At 56.5% G+C, this 13,320-nt stretch overlaps 2 protein-coding genes across 6 annotated transcripts; one reads left to right on the top strand and one right to left on the bottom strand.

The window, feature by feature from the left end:
• GNGT2 (G protein subunit gamma transducin 2) lies at window positions 1-4,439 on the bottom strand. 4 transcript variants are annotated; one of them, XM_021704201.1, is made up of 6 exons: window positions 4,399-4,439; window positions 3,319-3,477; window positions 1,981-2,070; window positions 1,564-1,584; window positions 904-1,003; window positions 1-508 (listed from the first exon to the last, which is right to left on the bottom strand). In XM_021704201.1, the coding sequence occupies exons 2-6, from the start codon at window positions 3,336-3,338 to the stop codon at window positions 383-385; spliced, it is 357 nt and encodes a 118-aa protein (XP_021559876.1). In that variant the 5' UTR covers window positions 3,339-3,477; window positions 4,399-4,439; the 3' UTR covers window positions 1-382. The 4 variants fall into 4 exon arrangements, with proteins under 4 accessions (XP_021559876.1, XP_021559879.1, XP_021559877.1 ...); XM_021704204.1 differs by lacking the exon at window positions 1,564-1,584 and having other exon boundaries at window positions 904-1,009; window positions 1,981-2,090; XM_021704202.1 differs by lacking the exon at window positions 1,564-1,584 and having other exon boundaries at window positions 904-1,009.
• ABI3 (ABI family member 3) lies at window positions 4,012-13,294 on the top strand. 2 transcript variants are annotated; one of them, XM_021704200.1, is made up of 8 exons: window positions 4,012-4,128; window positions 8,377-8,526; window positions 9,583-9,759; window positions 11,106-11,191; window positions 11,324-11,419; window positions 11,609-11,763; window positions 12,295-12,432; window positions 12,760-13,294. In XM_021704200.1, the coding sequence occupies exons 1-8, from the start codon at window positions 4,012-4,014 to the stop codon at window positions 12,921-12,923; spliced, it is 1,083 nt and encodes a 360-aa protein (XP_021559875.1). In that variant the 3' UTR covers window positions 12,924-13,294. The 2 variants fall into 2 exon arrangements, with proteins under 2 accessions (XP_021559875.1, XP_021559874.1); XM_021704199.1 differs by having other exon boundaries at window positions 8,377-8,544.
• The last annotated feature ends 26 nt before the right edge of the window (window positions 13,295-13,320 follow it).

Here is a 13,320-nt window from a genome sequence, read left to right as displayed (position 1 = left end):
CTCTGAGTAGGAATGCTGGCTCCTAGGAAGAGAGTGAAGGGAAAGACGAGACGGCTCCTGGGAGGGGTAGACGTCCCTAAGGGTGCTGTCCGGGGTCTCAGGGTGTGGCCAGCTCTTGGGACCCCAGCACAGAAGGTGCCAGTTGCTGAGCCCAAGAAGCTGTCCTTGAGGGCCTCCAAGTGGCCCAGCGGGTGGAGGAGAGGAGAACTGAAGGTGGGAGTGGGGCATAGCTCCCCAGTGCACGGGCCAGGTGTCTACTCCTGCTGTGGCCGAGAGAGGGTGGAGAGTCCCCGGGTCCCTGGGAGTCCCCGGACACTGGGTTCCTGGTGAAGAGCAGGGCTGAGGAGGGACAGATGGGCAGGGGGGCGGGGCCCCAGGGCCCTCAGCTTATCGCACACCCGCCCTTCTCCTTGAAGGGATTCTTGTCCTCAGGGATGCCTTTGAGGAGAAGGTCGTTTCCTGCTTCAGCCTCCACGTAATCCTTGATTTCCTTTCCTGTCTTGGAAATCTGTGAGAAAACAAAGGGTGGTTCCAGCCCTCGTTTGTCTGTGGGCATCCATGATTTGCTCGGTGCAGGAAAACAGGGCCTGGACAGGGGGCTGGGGAGGAGAAAGAGAAAGGGGCAGGCGGGGGTGGGGGGTGAGTGCTTACCTCCGAGGGGCGCTGGGCCAGGCCCCCTGCGGCCTCCAGGCTGCGGGGTTCGCTCCTGGCCCCTCTGTGGGGCTAAGCCCCAGCCTCCCTCTGCAGCCTCGCTTGGCCCAGAGGCACCTCCCACTCCTGCCCTTTCTGCTGTTCTGCGGAGGCCTCACCTGCCTGCCGCCTGTTGCTTCCCCTGGGGGCCAGGCTCTGTGAGGACCAGGACACCATGGCGAACAGAGTCAGGGAAGGGAAGAGGGGACTCACCAGGGTTCGTGGGGTCTTGACTTCCTTCTTCAACTGTTCCACCTCCATCTTCAATAGCTCCTTCTCGCTGAGCTCCTGGGCCATCCTGCTCCAGAGAGACCTGCTCCTGGCAAGGGTTCCGTGGCTGGGATTGCAAATCCCCTGGGCTCCCCACAGAAGCTCCCTCCTGCACTTTCCACACCTCAACTTCCACCCTCTTCCCTGCCCATCCCCTCACTTCACACCGCAGATTAATTCCCACCCCGCCCCATCACGAGTCCAGGCTCTGGAGGAGAGGGTGGTACCCCCAGTCTGATGGGGGAGCACAGCCCCCAGTCTGATGGGGGAGGCACAGGCTCTGCCCTTGGAGTAGGATCTGTCTATGGATGGAACAGGAATCAGAGCATGGAGAAGGGAGAGAAAAGGAGTATCTTTCAGTGAATAGAATTCGGGAAGCCAGGTTATTGTTTCACATAATGGCACAGGTAGACATTTCGGGAAACAGCAGGTCCTGCCGGGGCGAGTGTACCCTAGTGGTTAAGCGAAAGGCTCTGGAGCCTGCCAGACTCCAGTTCTGATCCTGGTTCTGCCATTTCCAAGCTGTGAGGCTTAGGCAAGTCACTCAACCTCCTTGAGTCTTAGTGTCCCTGTCTGCAAAATGGGTATAATAACAGTACCTACCTTGTATGATTTTTGTGAATCCTAAGAAAATAATGCATGTAAAATATTTTAACCCTCTGTATGGCACATCATGACTATTATTATTATTGTTATAGTTACTGATATCATCATCATCAGGACAGGGTTATCAGGAAGGCCTGCCAGGGGCCCAACTTTAATAATTCTAAGACTAGGGCGCCTGGGTAGCTCAGTTGGTTAAGCGACTGCCTTCGGCTCAGGTCATGATCCTGGAGTCCCTGGATCGAGTCCCGCATCGGGCTCCCTGCTCGGCAGGGAGTCTGCTTTGCCCTCTGACCCTATCCCCTCTCGTGTGTTCTCTCTCTCTCATTCTCTCTCTCTCAAATAAATAAAATCTTTAATAAAAAAAAATAATTCTAAGACTAAATCCCAGCCCAGTGCAACCTCAGCCCCTCTCACCTGCCAAGAAAGAGCGTGCACTTCAAGTCACTGGTCTTCGACTCAGACAAGATGGTGTTTGAGCTTCCCGGCTCCTCAGCTTCTGAAAGTCTTCAGATAAAGCAGATGGTCTGAAAGCCAAAATCTCTGATGCCTAAGCTGATCATGGGCTCAAGGTCCTAAGCCCATCCGCTGGCTTGAGCCTCCAAGCCCTCACTGCCACTGGAGCGGACACCCTGCCCCCTACGTCCACCTTGCCCCTTTCGAGACCCGTCTGGCTTATAGCCAGTTCTCACCCTCAGCCCGACACTCCCCTCCCCGTGCCTTGTCTGCCAAGCCCTCCCGTCCGCTACCTCTGAGCCTGCTCTGAGACTATTCTTCTCAGTGAAGCAAGTCCTAGACCAGCTCCTAACGTCCCTCACCCAAGAAGCCTTTGTGTCTCCCATTGGAGCCCCGTGATTATACCTTACAAGCTTCTCTTAGCTCAATTTTCCTTCACTCATTCAATAAAAATGGACTCCTTACTTAGGATGCTGTTCTTGTCAACACTTGGGGCCATTGCCACCTCCAGTGCCTGTGTCCATGCTTCTTGGCCTCCATGCCTTCTCTGAGCCTTGAGTGTGGGTCTCCCTCACCAATCGCTGAACACAGGGCCCACATCCTGATACTTCTCTCGGTCTCCTTCCAGGACCACCCAAGGGCTATGCTGTTTAATAGACACTAAGCTCGGGCGCCTGGGTGGTTCAGTTGGTTAAGTGACTGCCTTCAGCTCAGGTCATGGTCCTGGAGTCCTGGGATCGAGTCCCGCATGGGGCTTCCTGCTCAGCAGGGAGTCTGCTTCTCCCTCTGACCCTCCTCCCTCTCCTGCTGTCTGTCTCTCATTCCCTCTCTCAAATAAATAAATAAAATCTTTAAAAAAAAAAATAGACACTGAGCTCCTGCTCAGGCTGACACCTGTCCCATGGCAAGGGGACCCGCCCAAGAAGCAGATGCTTAAGAGATCAATATGGTCAGTTAGGGATCCTCTTTTTGTCCTGTCTCTAGGTTGACAGGAGGGGCTCTGGAAGTGGCTGGGAGGAGGCCTGGAGCCCATCCTGACTCCCCCGCTCCAGGGTCCGAGTCCCACTCACAGCTGGGAGCGCGAAGAATTTAGGATCAGGACAGGAGCCTGGAGGTTTCTAGTCCAACTATGCTGTAAATACCGGATGGAGAGCACAGACCTCTAGAGGCCAGCTCGGTGCTCGGTCCACCGCTGCTTCCTAAGACCAACAGTTAACCTGGAACTTGAACCTGGTGCTTCTCAAAGCCAATTCCTTGCTGTTGTCTAATCCGAATCCCTGGCACTACAGCTGGGCTTACCTCCACCAGGCACAGAGCATGTGCACCAGGGCTTCTTCACACACAGCCCTTCCGAGGCTTGCTCACACTTCTCAGGGGACCTCTGGATGTGTCTTCCTGCTGTCTGAGCTGATTCCTCTGGCTGCTGCCTTGGCTGGTTTCCATGGTTGCTGCGCCACCCTACAGCACCCGGCACGACTGGTCTCCATATCCTACCCACCCTCCACTCCCCGGGCCCTTGGTGACTCATCCCTGAGCTTCCCAAGGAAGCCCCCACCCTCTGCCCTTTCCTCCCCTTCCATGAGTGGAAAATCCGCCTCCACCGCCCACCCAGAGCAGGCCAACCCCCTTCCTCCTCAGTCTCCCACCCCATTCCCCACCCCCCAAACAGTTTCCTCTCCAGGCCCAGGGAGCAGTCACAGCCCCCCGACCTTGGCTTCCTCTGCTGGGAGGGATTGGGGGACTGGGCCCCCACAGGGGCCCCTGGCTTCCCCCTTCCTCTGGGCAGGGGGCAGAGAGGCGCGGGCCCAGGGAGCGGAGACTGACTTCCTCTTGTCCCGGAATGAGCCTGCCTGCCCTTTGCAAGCGGGTTTGGGTCTCTCACTGAGAGGAAACCAAAAGCGGTGAGAGGGGGAAGACAGAGCGACCAATCAAGAGCAGGGTGAGGCACAAAACCAGCAGGCTCCCTGGGGAGCCAGCCAGAGGCGGGGGGCCATGTCGGAGCTTCAGCAGCTGCAGGAGTTCGAGATCCCCACGGGCCGGGAGGCTCTGCGGGGCAACCACAGCTCCCTGTTGCGGGTCGCGGACTACTGCGTGGACAACTACGTGCAGGTAGGCAGCATGGGCACCTGCCCCGACACCCTGGCCCCCCCCCCCCCCCGGAGCCCACCTTCCAGGCAGGACCGTGAGAGCCATCCTGACAGGTGCTCGTCCTGGGCCCACCTGGGAAAGCCTCCACCCTAGGCCTCAGCTCCATTCCAGTCCCCCCCAAACTTCAGCCCTGACCCCATGCTACCCAGCCCCACCGTGCCCCTTCCCTCTCCCGGAGCCCCAGAGACGCCCAGGCAGGCTGCACTGCTCCGTCCTGTCAGCAAGCCTCACCCGACATTCGTCTCCTTCCTGGGTCCCGTGTAGATGCAGGGGCCCAGACTTGTCCTCACACAAATGCCAGCATCATCACGTGCACGCTGACTCTGGGTGAGACTTGAGAACCTCCCGAAGAGTGTCATGAACTTGAGAGGCACCAGGGGGAGAATCCTTTCCCTGATATTTGAGCGAGAGTGGAGAGACATCAGGCTAGGCTGGGTCTGGCGCAGAGACAGGGGCATGGACAGCATGATGGCTGGGAGCAGTCCACCAGCACAAGATTTTAGAGCAGTCTCCTAAACTGTGTAGTTGTTCCAGGACCATGAACGTGGATTCTCGGATCACGGGAAGAGGATCGAGGAAACTTAGCAATGATTGAGCACCTCTGTTTTTTCCATTAATCCTCATAACCTCATGAGACAAGTATTATTATTCCTCTTTCATAGATGAAGAACCAGCAGTGCAGGGAGGCAAGGTGACTTGTCCAAGGTCATACAGCTTGGACTTGGCAGAGTTGAGCATCAGCCTCCTGACTTCTGAAGCTGGGCTCTCTCCTCTCCACATTTCCCCTCCCCTGCCAGGCCCTAGGACTTAAAGACAGTTTCTTTGCACTGGCAGGCCTGGGAAGCTCCTGGCTTAGTAGGAGCGTTGAAAAAAATAATGGAAGTAGCAAGTGCTTATGGGAAAATGGCAGATTCAAGAGAGTCAGTGGTGATACCAGGGAGAACGCTCTGCACCCTTCCTTTGGGCAGGCATGTTATCCTCACTTGGCCTCCTTTAGTCCTCCTCCCAGTCCTGAGAGGAGAAAACCACTCCTACTCCACAGCCAGGAGGCCAAGGTTCAGAAAGATCAGGTCACGGGGCGCCTGGGTGGCTCAGTCGTTAAGCGTCTGCCTTCGGCTCGGGTCATGATCCCAGGGTCCTGGGATCGAGTCCCACATCGGGCTTCCTGCTCTGCGAGAAGCCTGCTTCTCCCTCTCCCACTCCCCCTGCTTGTGTTCCTGCTCTCGCTATGTCTCTCTCTGTCAAAAAAATAAATAAAATCTTAAAAAAAAAGAAAGATCAGGTCACTTTCCCAGGTCTCTAAGCTGGTGGCAGAACCTGGATTCGAACCCAGAACTCTGACTCCCAGCCCACCCCCAAACCTCTAGTTGAATAACTGCCGTTCGTGTAGATGTTGAGTGACCCACTTGTAGATGAGATGGACCGTGGTTTGTAAACCAGCCTGGTCTCAGGGTGCTGGAAGGCAGGCTCCTCTTATGGACAAGGAGAGAAGCGGTTCTGCGCGTTCCTTCAGTAACCTCTGCACACCTTCAGACTCTTCCAGATGGTTCTCGTTTGTCGGATGCACAGTGTGCACATAGGATTTGGGGTCCCAAAGACCTGAGTCCAGTTTCCAACTCTGCCACCTAGCAACTACAGGACCCATGGCAAGGTGACCCTCTGATTCTTACACCTTTCCTCACGGGGGTCCCATGGGTTAAATGTGAGAATGTGTTAAAGCACTTAGCCCAGTGCCTGTCCCTTAGGAGGGGCAGGATGCATGGAAACTATTACCATGACTGTCATCATCATCATCATCATCATCATCATCTTCCGCCGGAAGGATGAAAGGCACATAGAGATAATGAAAGTCAATTCTAGCAAGGCGAGGCAGCCCTTGCAAAAACACCCAGGTCAGAGTCCCTCGGTTCCTGCTTCCTTCATGCAGAACACTAACTAATTGACCTTAGTTACCTTTCCCGGCCTCTCTGAGGATCTCGGTCTGGGGAGCAAATGCCTGCAAAGGATTTGGATGACTTCTCAGAACTGCCCTTAAACAAGGCCTGGTTCCCATGCCCTCTGTCCCTCCCCCAGCCCCTTCCAGCACCCCAACCAGGTGTCAGGAAACCCATGGGGAATTGGGGGAGGGCAGGCTGGGGTCAGACTGCAGAGTTCTCGGTCAGAGTCCATTGAGTTTACAGACAAGGTAATTTGCATGATGAATAAGCAGTCAGCCATGACAATGGATCTCATACCTTTGTACCTCTGGACCTAACTTTGGGCCAAGCCCCAAACCAAAGGTCAGCAGCCCCCTGGAGCTGGACCCAAGCAGACATTTTCCTGTCTGGGCTGACAGTTCCACGTGGCAGGCCAAACAGGGGCCAGTGCCGGCGAGGTGAGCTAGGAAATCTGGGTGCAGACCAAAGGAGGAGTAGTAACCGCTTTGTTCTGGGCCTTCGTTTCCTAGTCTATTAAAGAAAGATCTTGAGCTAGAATAAGACCTGCTCTCCTTTCTGGTTTCAACATCCTCAGTTGATTTCTTTGCCTTTTCAAGGCTCTTGGTTACATAGGCTGATGAGATGTAAACTGCACGCAAATGAGCATCTAGCTGTTGGAACAAAGACAAGGAGGGGCTGCCCAGAAGGTTCTGGGCCGGCCCTTTGACTCTAGCCTGGCTCAGGCTCCATTGGAGGCACCCTGTTCTGAGAGGTTCCAGGTGTGCTCTCCATTGACAGACCTCGGGGAGCACCCAGGGGCCTTTAGCAAGGAGACTGTGTGGTGCAGCCTTGTCTGTCCATGCACGGGGCCTGGCCCAGATTTGTCCTGGACTCACCCCTACCCTCTAGAGAAAGCTACAGGCTAAATGGCAGTGGCTCCATGATCGGAACCGGCAGCAGCTCCTCATCCAAGATGAGGAAGCTGCCTGGGGAACCAAATGACCGGAGTTTTGCTTTAGCCCCATGGTCTCATCTGGAACTGGAAAAAAAAAAAAAACAACCCAAAAAACCCTCTTCTGTCTTCAGCCATTCCCTGCCCACCCTTCCATCCCTGACTGCCAGTGTGACTCTGGCTAGCACCTGGCACAGTGCCTGGCATGCAGTAAGGAGATACCCAGCAAGTGTTTGGGTTCACATTAAATTCATTAATTAACTCACAAATGCATATGTATTAAATATTGTCTGTATGTTGGGCACTATTCCAGGGTAGGATACAGAGTAAAACAGACAAGCTCTCTGCCCTCACAGCGCTTACATTTTAGTATGTGGGGGGGAAATAGATAATGAAGTAAATAGGTAAATAATTTCTGATAGATAGTGCTAAGTGCTATGAGGAAAAGAGAACAGGGTAAATATGGTAGAGAGTCAATATAGAAGTAAGCTAGGAGAATCTTAAGGTGGTGATGAAATGTGTCTCTGAGGAGCTGAGACTTAATAAGAAGGATTCTAGAAAGAAATATGGCAAGTGCAAAGGTCCTGAGGTAGAAACAATCTTAGCTTGATCTGGGAAAAGGAACCTTATGGCCAATGTGCCTGAGGGGAGTGAGAGGGAGTGGTAGAGGAGAGCCGGGAGAGAAAAGCAGAGCCAGCCTTGTGGGGCCCTATATAGGCCACGGTTGGAAGTCTGGATTTTATTCTCAGTGTATTGGGAAGCTACTGGAGGGAATGAATGAAGTCACTCTTCTCTGGGCTTCAATTTCCTGATCTATAAAATGGACTAGATCATTGGTTCCTAAACACTACTCTGCAGACTGGAGAAAAACAGGAGAACAAGAGTCCCCTGGGGAGCTTTTAAAGGCACAGGTTCATCGACCTTACTCCTTACTCCCACGTCCTTCCTCTCCCATCCTACCAGAGTTCTGATTAGAAGGTCTGGGATAGGGGGTCTGGCGTTGATTGGTTCCTTTTTTAAGTTTGAAAGTATTGCCTTCCTCTTCACCCTTTATTCCCAAAGGTCCTCTGGAGGTGGTCAGGTCAATCCTCACTTTGAGTCTTTGAGGAGAGAGATCTTTCCCTCCCCTTGCACCCCCATTCCTCAGGGTAACAGATTTGCTCTCCTAATGTTCCCAAGTCCCTCTTACTACAACTTCATTCTCACAGAAACCACGTCAAACATCTATAGTTACCGCTTTCTCCCAGTTCAGCCCCCACGTCCTCCCTCTCCCATCTTACCCACCCAGCCAAGGATCCAGTGGAAGGGGCTGGCCTCCGACCAGAGCTGTGTGTATTTCAGGCCACAGACAAGAGGAAGGCGCTGGAGGAGACCATGGCCTTTACCACCCAGGCACTGGCCAGTGTGGCCTACCAAGTTGGCAGTCTGGCCGGACACACTCTGCGTCTGCTAGACCTGCAGGCCGCCTCCCTGCGGCAGGTGGAAGCCCGTGTGAACACGCTGGGCCAGGTAAGGGCTGTGGGAGGGCTTCTTGCATTGGCTCCCAGTTCTTTGGCCCCACTTGGACATGTTCTCCAGCAATAAGTTCTTTCCCGCCTTCCTCCAAATGCCTGACTCCGCCACAGGAGCTTGGCATTTCCCGAGGGTATTGAGCCTCCTTATCTCTGTGGTTATGTCTCCATGCTGGGCCTTGCTGCCCTACCAGACTAGGAACTCCTTGAAGGCAGTCCTTTTCCTTTCTGACTTCTATCTGAATTCTATCCTGCATGGTAGGAAGCAGGATTTACCAGTAGCGGTGGGTGCCTAGTACAGGAAAGAGGCAAGTGGATCTTGTTTCCAGCTAAACACAGGCAGTGACCTAATAAGTGTCCTCATCCCGGAGCGTTTGCCAGGCAAGGTCATCTTCAGCCCCGGAAGCACGGCCACCACCACGCCGTGCCCCCACCCAGCTAGCACACATGCCCTCCTCCCTTCCTGGATCCTTGGCTGAGGAATTGCCCCATCAGCCACGTGCACACAGCCACTGACCCATCAGCCCGCGCATCACCCGCATGTTCACTGCGCGCTGTGCCTTTTCCTCTCACCCCAGCAGACCGGGGTTCCCACCCTCCCAGTGTTGTGAGTTTCCCCACAGAACATTCCAAGAGGGAGTGAACTCACTTCTTTGTCCCCCCAAGAGAGACAGTCACTCCAGCCACGATGCTCCACCACCTCTGCGTTCTCCACCTCTGCTGCCCAGCCAGCCCAGCGCTCCCCTCTCTTCAGAGCAGCCCCAGGGGTGCTGTGTTTTCTCTTTTTCTCTGGTTCCTGCTCAGCTAATAATAACCCTCATTCTCGTCCACCAGGAAGTTGCTCCAAAGTGGTTCCATCCTCCCCTGGCAACTCTTTTCCCAAATGCCGTGTGACCCTGGGGACAGCATTTACTCTGTCTCTGGACCTCACGGCTTCCCCTGGCCCCTACGCCCACCCCAAAGTCTCTATCCTCTTCCTCCCGTAAGAGGAAGGACAGAGACTGCCCCACTGTCACCTCAAACCCTGTCATGGCAGATGGTGAACATGCACATGGAGAAGGTGGCCCGAAGGGAGATCGGCACCTTGGCCACTGTCCAGAGGCTGCCCCCTGGTCAGAAAGTCATCGCCCCCGACAGCCTCCCTCCCCTCACGCCCTACTACAGGAGACCGCTTAACTTTGGCTGCCTGGATGACATTGGCCATGGGATCAAGGTAGAGAGAGGGACCCTCCTCTTTCCCATAACCTACCCTCTCCTCGTCATGGCTCCCTTCTCCTCGGACCCCCAGTTCTCTTCCACATCCACATCCCTCCATGTCCCAACCTGCCGCCCTGGTCCTTCCTCACTCCCTGAAGCCATCACCCTAAGCGGACCCCTTCTCTCCAAGCCTTCCTCCTTAAAAGTCCTTCCTGACGGGTCCCTCCACCACTGGCCTTTACCCTGTCCTCAGATGATTTGCTGAGGGTGCATCTGAGCACCCCCCTCCGTGGGGGCTGGGTGTGTGCGAAGGGGAAGAGGGGAAGGGAGGTGTCAAGTCGTGCATGAGAATGGCTCCCCAGCCACATGAGAACAGCAACTTCCTCTGTCTGGAGGTTTGAGGTCACCGCAGCACTCACCCCAGAGCCGCTTGCTGGTGGGTGGGAACTGGTGGGGATGCAGCCACTCAAAGGGGGCCTGGTGAAGACCGGGGAGCCTGACACTGCCATTTCCTTCTCGGCTCGTCTCCGGAGAGGTGGGAGAGGACACGTCCCCAACCCCATTTCCTCAGTTCCCGCAGGCCAACATTCCAGGTTAGACTAAAGCTCCCCTGGGTCTCAATGACCCCTGGAAACCCTTCCCATCCCATAATATGCAGACCACACTCCCTCCTTCGGGCACCAGGCCTCCCCACCAGTAAGTTCTTCTCATTGCCCAGCTTCTACTCTTTATGACTCAGCTCGGGACCCTCTTGTCTTGTGCCTAGTGGACAATAGCAGAGGACAGCATTCCCCATGTCCCCCATGCTTGGGGACACCCCACCAGTAACACAGGTGCTCCCTTGCCTGCGGGCTTGGCCTGGCCATTTGTGCATTTTAAATGCCCTGCCCCTCTCTGTCCCGAGCTTCCTAAAGCCGGTTCTGCAGACCCGTCCAAACGGCAGGTGGGATACTTCTAAGTGTGTTGGTCCTCTCCTCCCTCTCCGCTGCCCCCACCTCCTCAGCCTCGCGTTGGGGTCGGGCTCTATCAGAATTAGAGACCACCAAGCTGGCCACTGGGATGTTTTGGGCGCGAGGGGCGGATGCTAGGCTGTGCGGAGGAAGTGGCCTTCAGACCGTGTCTGCTCCGGGTTTCCGTCGGGCCTGCAGCCGGCCCGACCAGAGAGGCCCGGGGCCCAGGCGGCAGCAAGAGGGGGTGGCTGTGGGGTGGGGTGGGAGAGAGGGCTGGGAAGTGGAAGTGGGAACTTGCTGTGCCCGCACTCTCCCTCCCAGTTCGCGGCCGCCTCTCCCTCGTTTCCTTTCTGGGACCAGGGCGCTGAGGGGGGCCCATAGACGTCAGCCCCGCCCCCTGCCCCCCCCGCAGGATCTGACCACACAGCTGTCGCGGACCGGGACCCTCTCGCGCAAGAGCATCAAGGCGCCTGCCGCACCTGCCTCCGCCACCCTGGGGTGAGGCCTCGCGCTCCTGCAACTCTCCTCCCCCACCCTCCACGCAGAGAAGCCAAACTTCCTCCTGCCCGCACCTGACCCCTGCTCGCCGAAGCCTTCCTTCCCCCCCACTGACGACACCCTCCCCCCCAGGAGGCCACCCCGGATCCCTGAGCCCGTGCAGCTCCCGGTGGTGCCCGAGGGCAAACTCTCCGCCGCCTCATCGGTCTCTTCCCTGGCCTCGGCAGGGTGAGACCCACGAGTCCAAGTGGGGGGTTGAGGGGAACTCCTGCCAGTTGTCAGGGTGACTACTAGGGTCGGGAGGACGCTCATCACAGGCCCGGGGCGCACGACTGAAGGGGAGGGGCGGGGGGGGGGATGCTGAGTTAGGGAAGGTGTCCCCCAACCTAGCCGAGCCCCGCTTTCTCTGGTCTTCAGCAGCGCCGAAGGTGTCGGTGGGGTCTCCACGACCAAGGGGCAGGCAGCACCCCCACCCCCACCTCTCCCCAGCCCCACGGCCCCACCCCCTCCACCGGCCTCCGAGGTCTTCCTGCCGCCCCCTCTGCCGGAGGAAGTGTCCCTGCCCCTGCCGGGTAAGGAGCTCCGCCCTCTCCTCGCTCAACCGCGGGGTCTCTTCTCACCTCCCCACCCTCACCCTCCAATCGGCCCGCCTCAGGGAACGCCTGGTCCGGGTAGGGGTAGCGGAGAGGAAGGGGCCCGAGAAAGTGAGCTAACAACTCAACTTAGCGCCTGCCTCATACCGGGCTCTGAGTTCAAGCTTCTCATCCATTTTCTCAACTAAACTTTCAACAACCGTGAGAGGATCTTCACACTCTGATTTAACAGATGGAAGTTGAGGTTGACAGGTTCAATTAAGTGACCTGCCCGAGAGTCACCCAGCTAAGTGGCAGAGCCTCACTGCCCTACACTGCTCAACATTTGTTTGCTGGGAACCTACTGCGTTCTAGAAGCCTCGTCGTGGAGGCCATGATGGGCTGGGGCTGGAGAAAGATTACAGAAAATGGGTAGATGCCGGAGCCCCGGCTTTGAACAGCGAAGTTTCCTGGAGGCCATTGGAGGGGGTCCGCTGGGCCACATCTGCAGGCTTTCTCTTTCCCTCCCAGCATCAGAGTTGCCTCCACCCCTGGACCTGCCCCCTCCTCCGCCCCTGGATCTAGATGAATTGGGGCTGCCGCCTCTGCCCCCACCAGACTTTGGGCCTGAAGAGCCTAGCTGGGTCCCTGCTGCGTACCTGGAGAAAGGTACCTGACTCCTGGGACTAGGGATCCCTCCCCGCCCCCCCCCGGGGTTCTACTCTAGAATCTGCAAAGGTATGAGCCTGTACACCCGCCCCCCCCACACCCCTCCCTATTTTCTGATGAACTGACCAAATGTTCATCCAGGAGTGGGGATCCAAGCTGGAAAGACAGCAGCTGGCCTGGCACTGAGGATTATTAAACCCAGCTGGGGAGGGGGTCCCAAGAGCTTCGGAGCCCCACTCCCTGCAGCTGTCCCCCTAGATGTTCCCTGACATTCCCACAGTAGGGCGGGAGGCACGTCTCATGGCAACCTCTCCTCCCGCCCTGCAGTGGTGACATTGTACCCATACACCCGCCAGAAGGACAACGAACTCTCCTTCTCCGAGGGCACCATCATCTGCATCACACGCCGCTACTCAGATGGCTGGTGCGAGGGCGTCAGCTCGGAGGGCACTGGATTCTTCCCGGGGAACTATGTGGAGCCCAGCTGTTGACAGCCTGGGGCTCTCTGAGCTCCTGACCCACGCACTGCCCTGAGCGAGGTCCTTGAGTTCCAGCACAAAGCCAGCTCCACGGTCAAGGCTGGACTAGGCCTGCCCACCTCTTGGTCTGTGAGCTGGGCTGGTCCCTTCCCCTCATTTTGGTGGGAAGGGGTCCTGGGGAGAGAGAGGATGTACCCAAAGGCCTGCTGTGGACAGGAAAGAACTGGAAATCAAAGAGTTTGGTGATCTTGTCCACAGAGGACCCCCTACTCCACAAAGGATGGGGTCTCCAGCTGCAAGTGCCAACTTCGAATAAAACTCTGATGACTTCCTGGCGTTTGCCCTGCAGGGCTAGGGGGCCCGAGAGAGAGAGAGAGAGAGAGAGAGAGAGAGAGAGAGAGAGAGAGAG

Source organism: Neomonachus schauinslandi, chromosome 15 (genome assembly GCF_002201575.2).
Source record: "Neomonachus schauinslandi chromosome 15, ASM220157v2, whole genome shotgun sequence".
Classification (NCBI taxonomy): domain Eukaryota; kingdom Metazoa; phylum Chordata; class Mammalia; order Carnivora; family Phocidae; genus Neomonachus; species Neomonachus schauinslandi.
This window is presented reverse-complemented; position numbering and strand designations above follow the sequence as displayed.

What these genes read in the sequence shown, in the direction of transcription:
- GNGT2 (XM_021704201.1), bottom strand. Translation starts at nt 3,338, where the DNA reads ATGCTCTGTGCCTGGTGGAG. An exon ending in ATGCTCTGTGCCTGGTGGAG is followed by an intron (nt 2,071 to 3,318) that starts GTAAGCCCAGCT and finishes CTTTATCTGAAG; the next exon opens with ACTTTCAGAAGCTGAGGAGC. An exon ending in ATTCACAAAAATCATACAAG is followed by an intron (nt 1,004 to 1,563) that starts GTAGGTACTGTT and finishes TGCCAGGAGCAG; the next exon opens with GTCTCTCTGGAGCAGGATGG.
- ABI3 (XM_021704199.1), top strand. Translation starts at nt 4,012, where the DNA reads ATGTCGGAGCTTCAGCAGCTGCAGGAGTTCGAGATCCCCACGGGCCGG. An exon ending in CCTGCCTCCGCCACCCTGGG is followed by an intron (nt 11,192 to 11,323) that starts GTGAGGCCTCGC and finishes CCTCCCCCCCAG; the next exon opens with GAGGCCACCCCGGATCCCTG. An exon ending in TGCTGCGTACCTGGAGAAAG is followed by an intron (nt 12,433 to 12,759) that starts GTACCTGACTCC and finishes CCCGCCCTGCAG; the next exon opens with TGGTGACATTGTACCCATAC.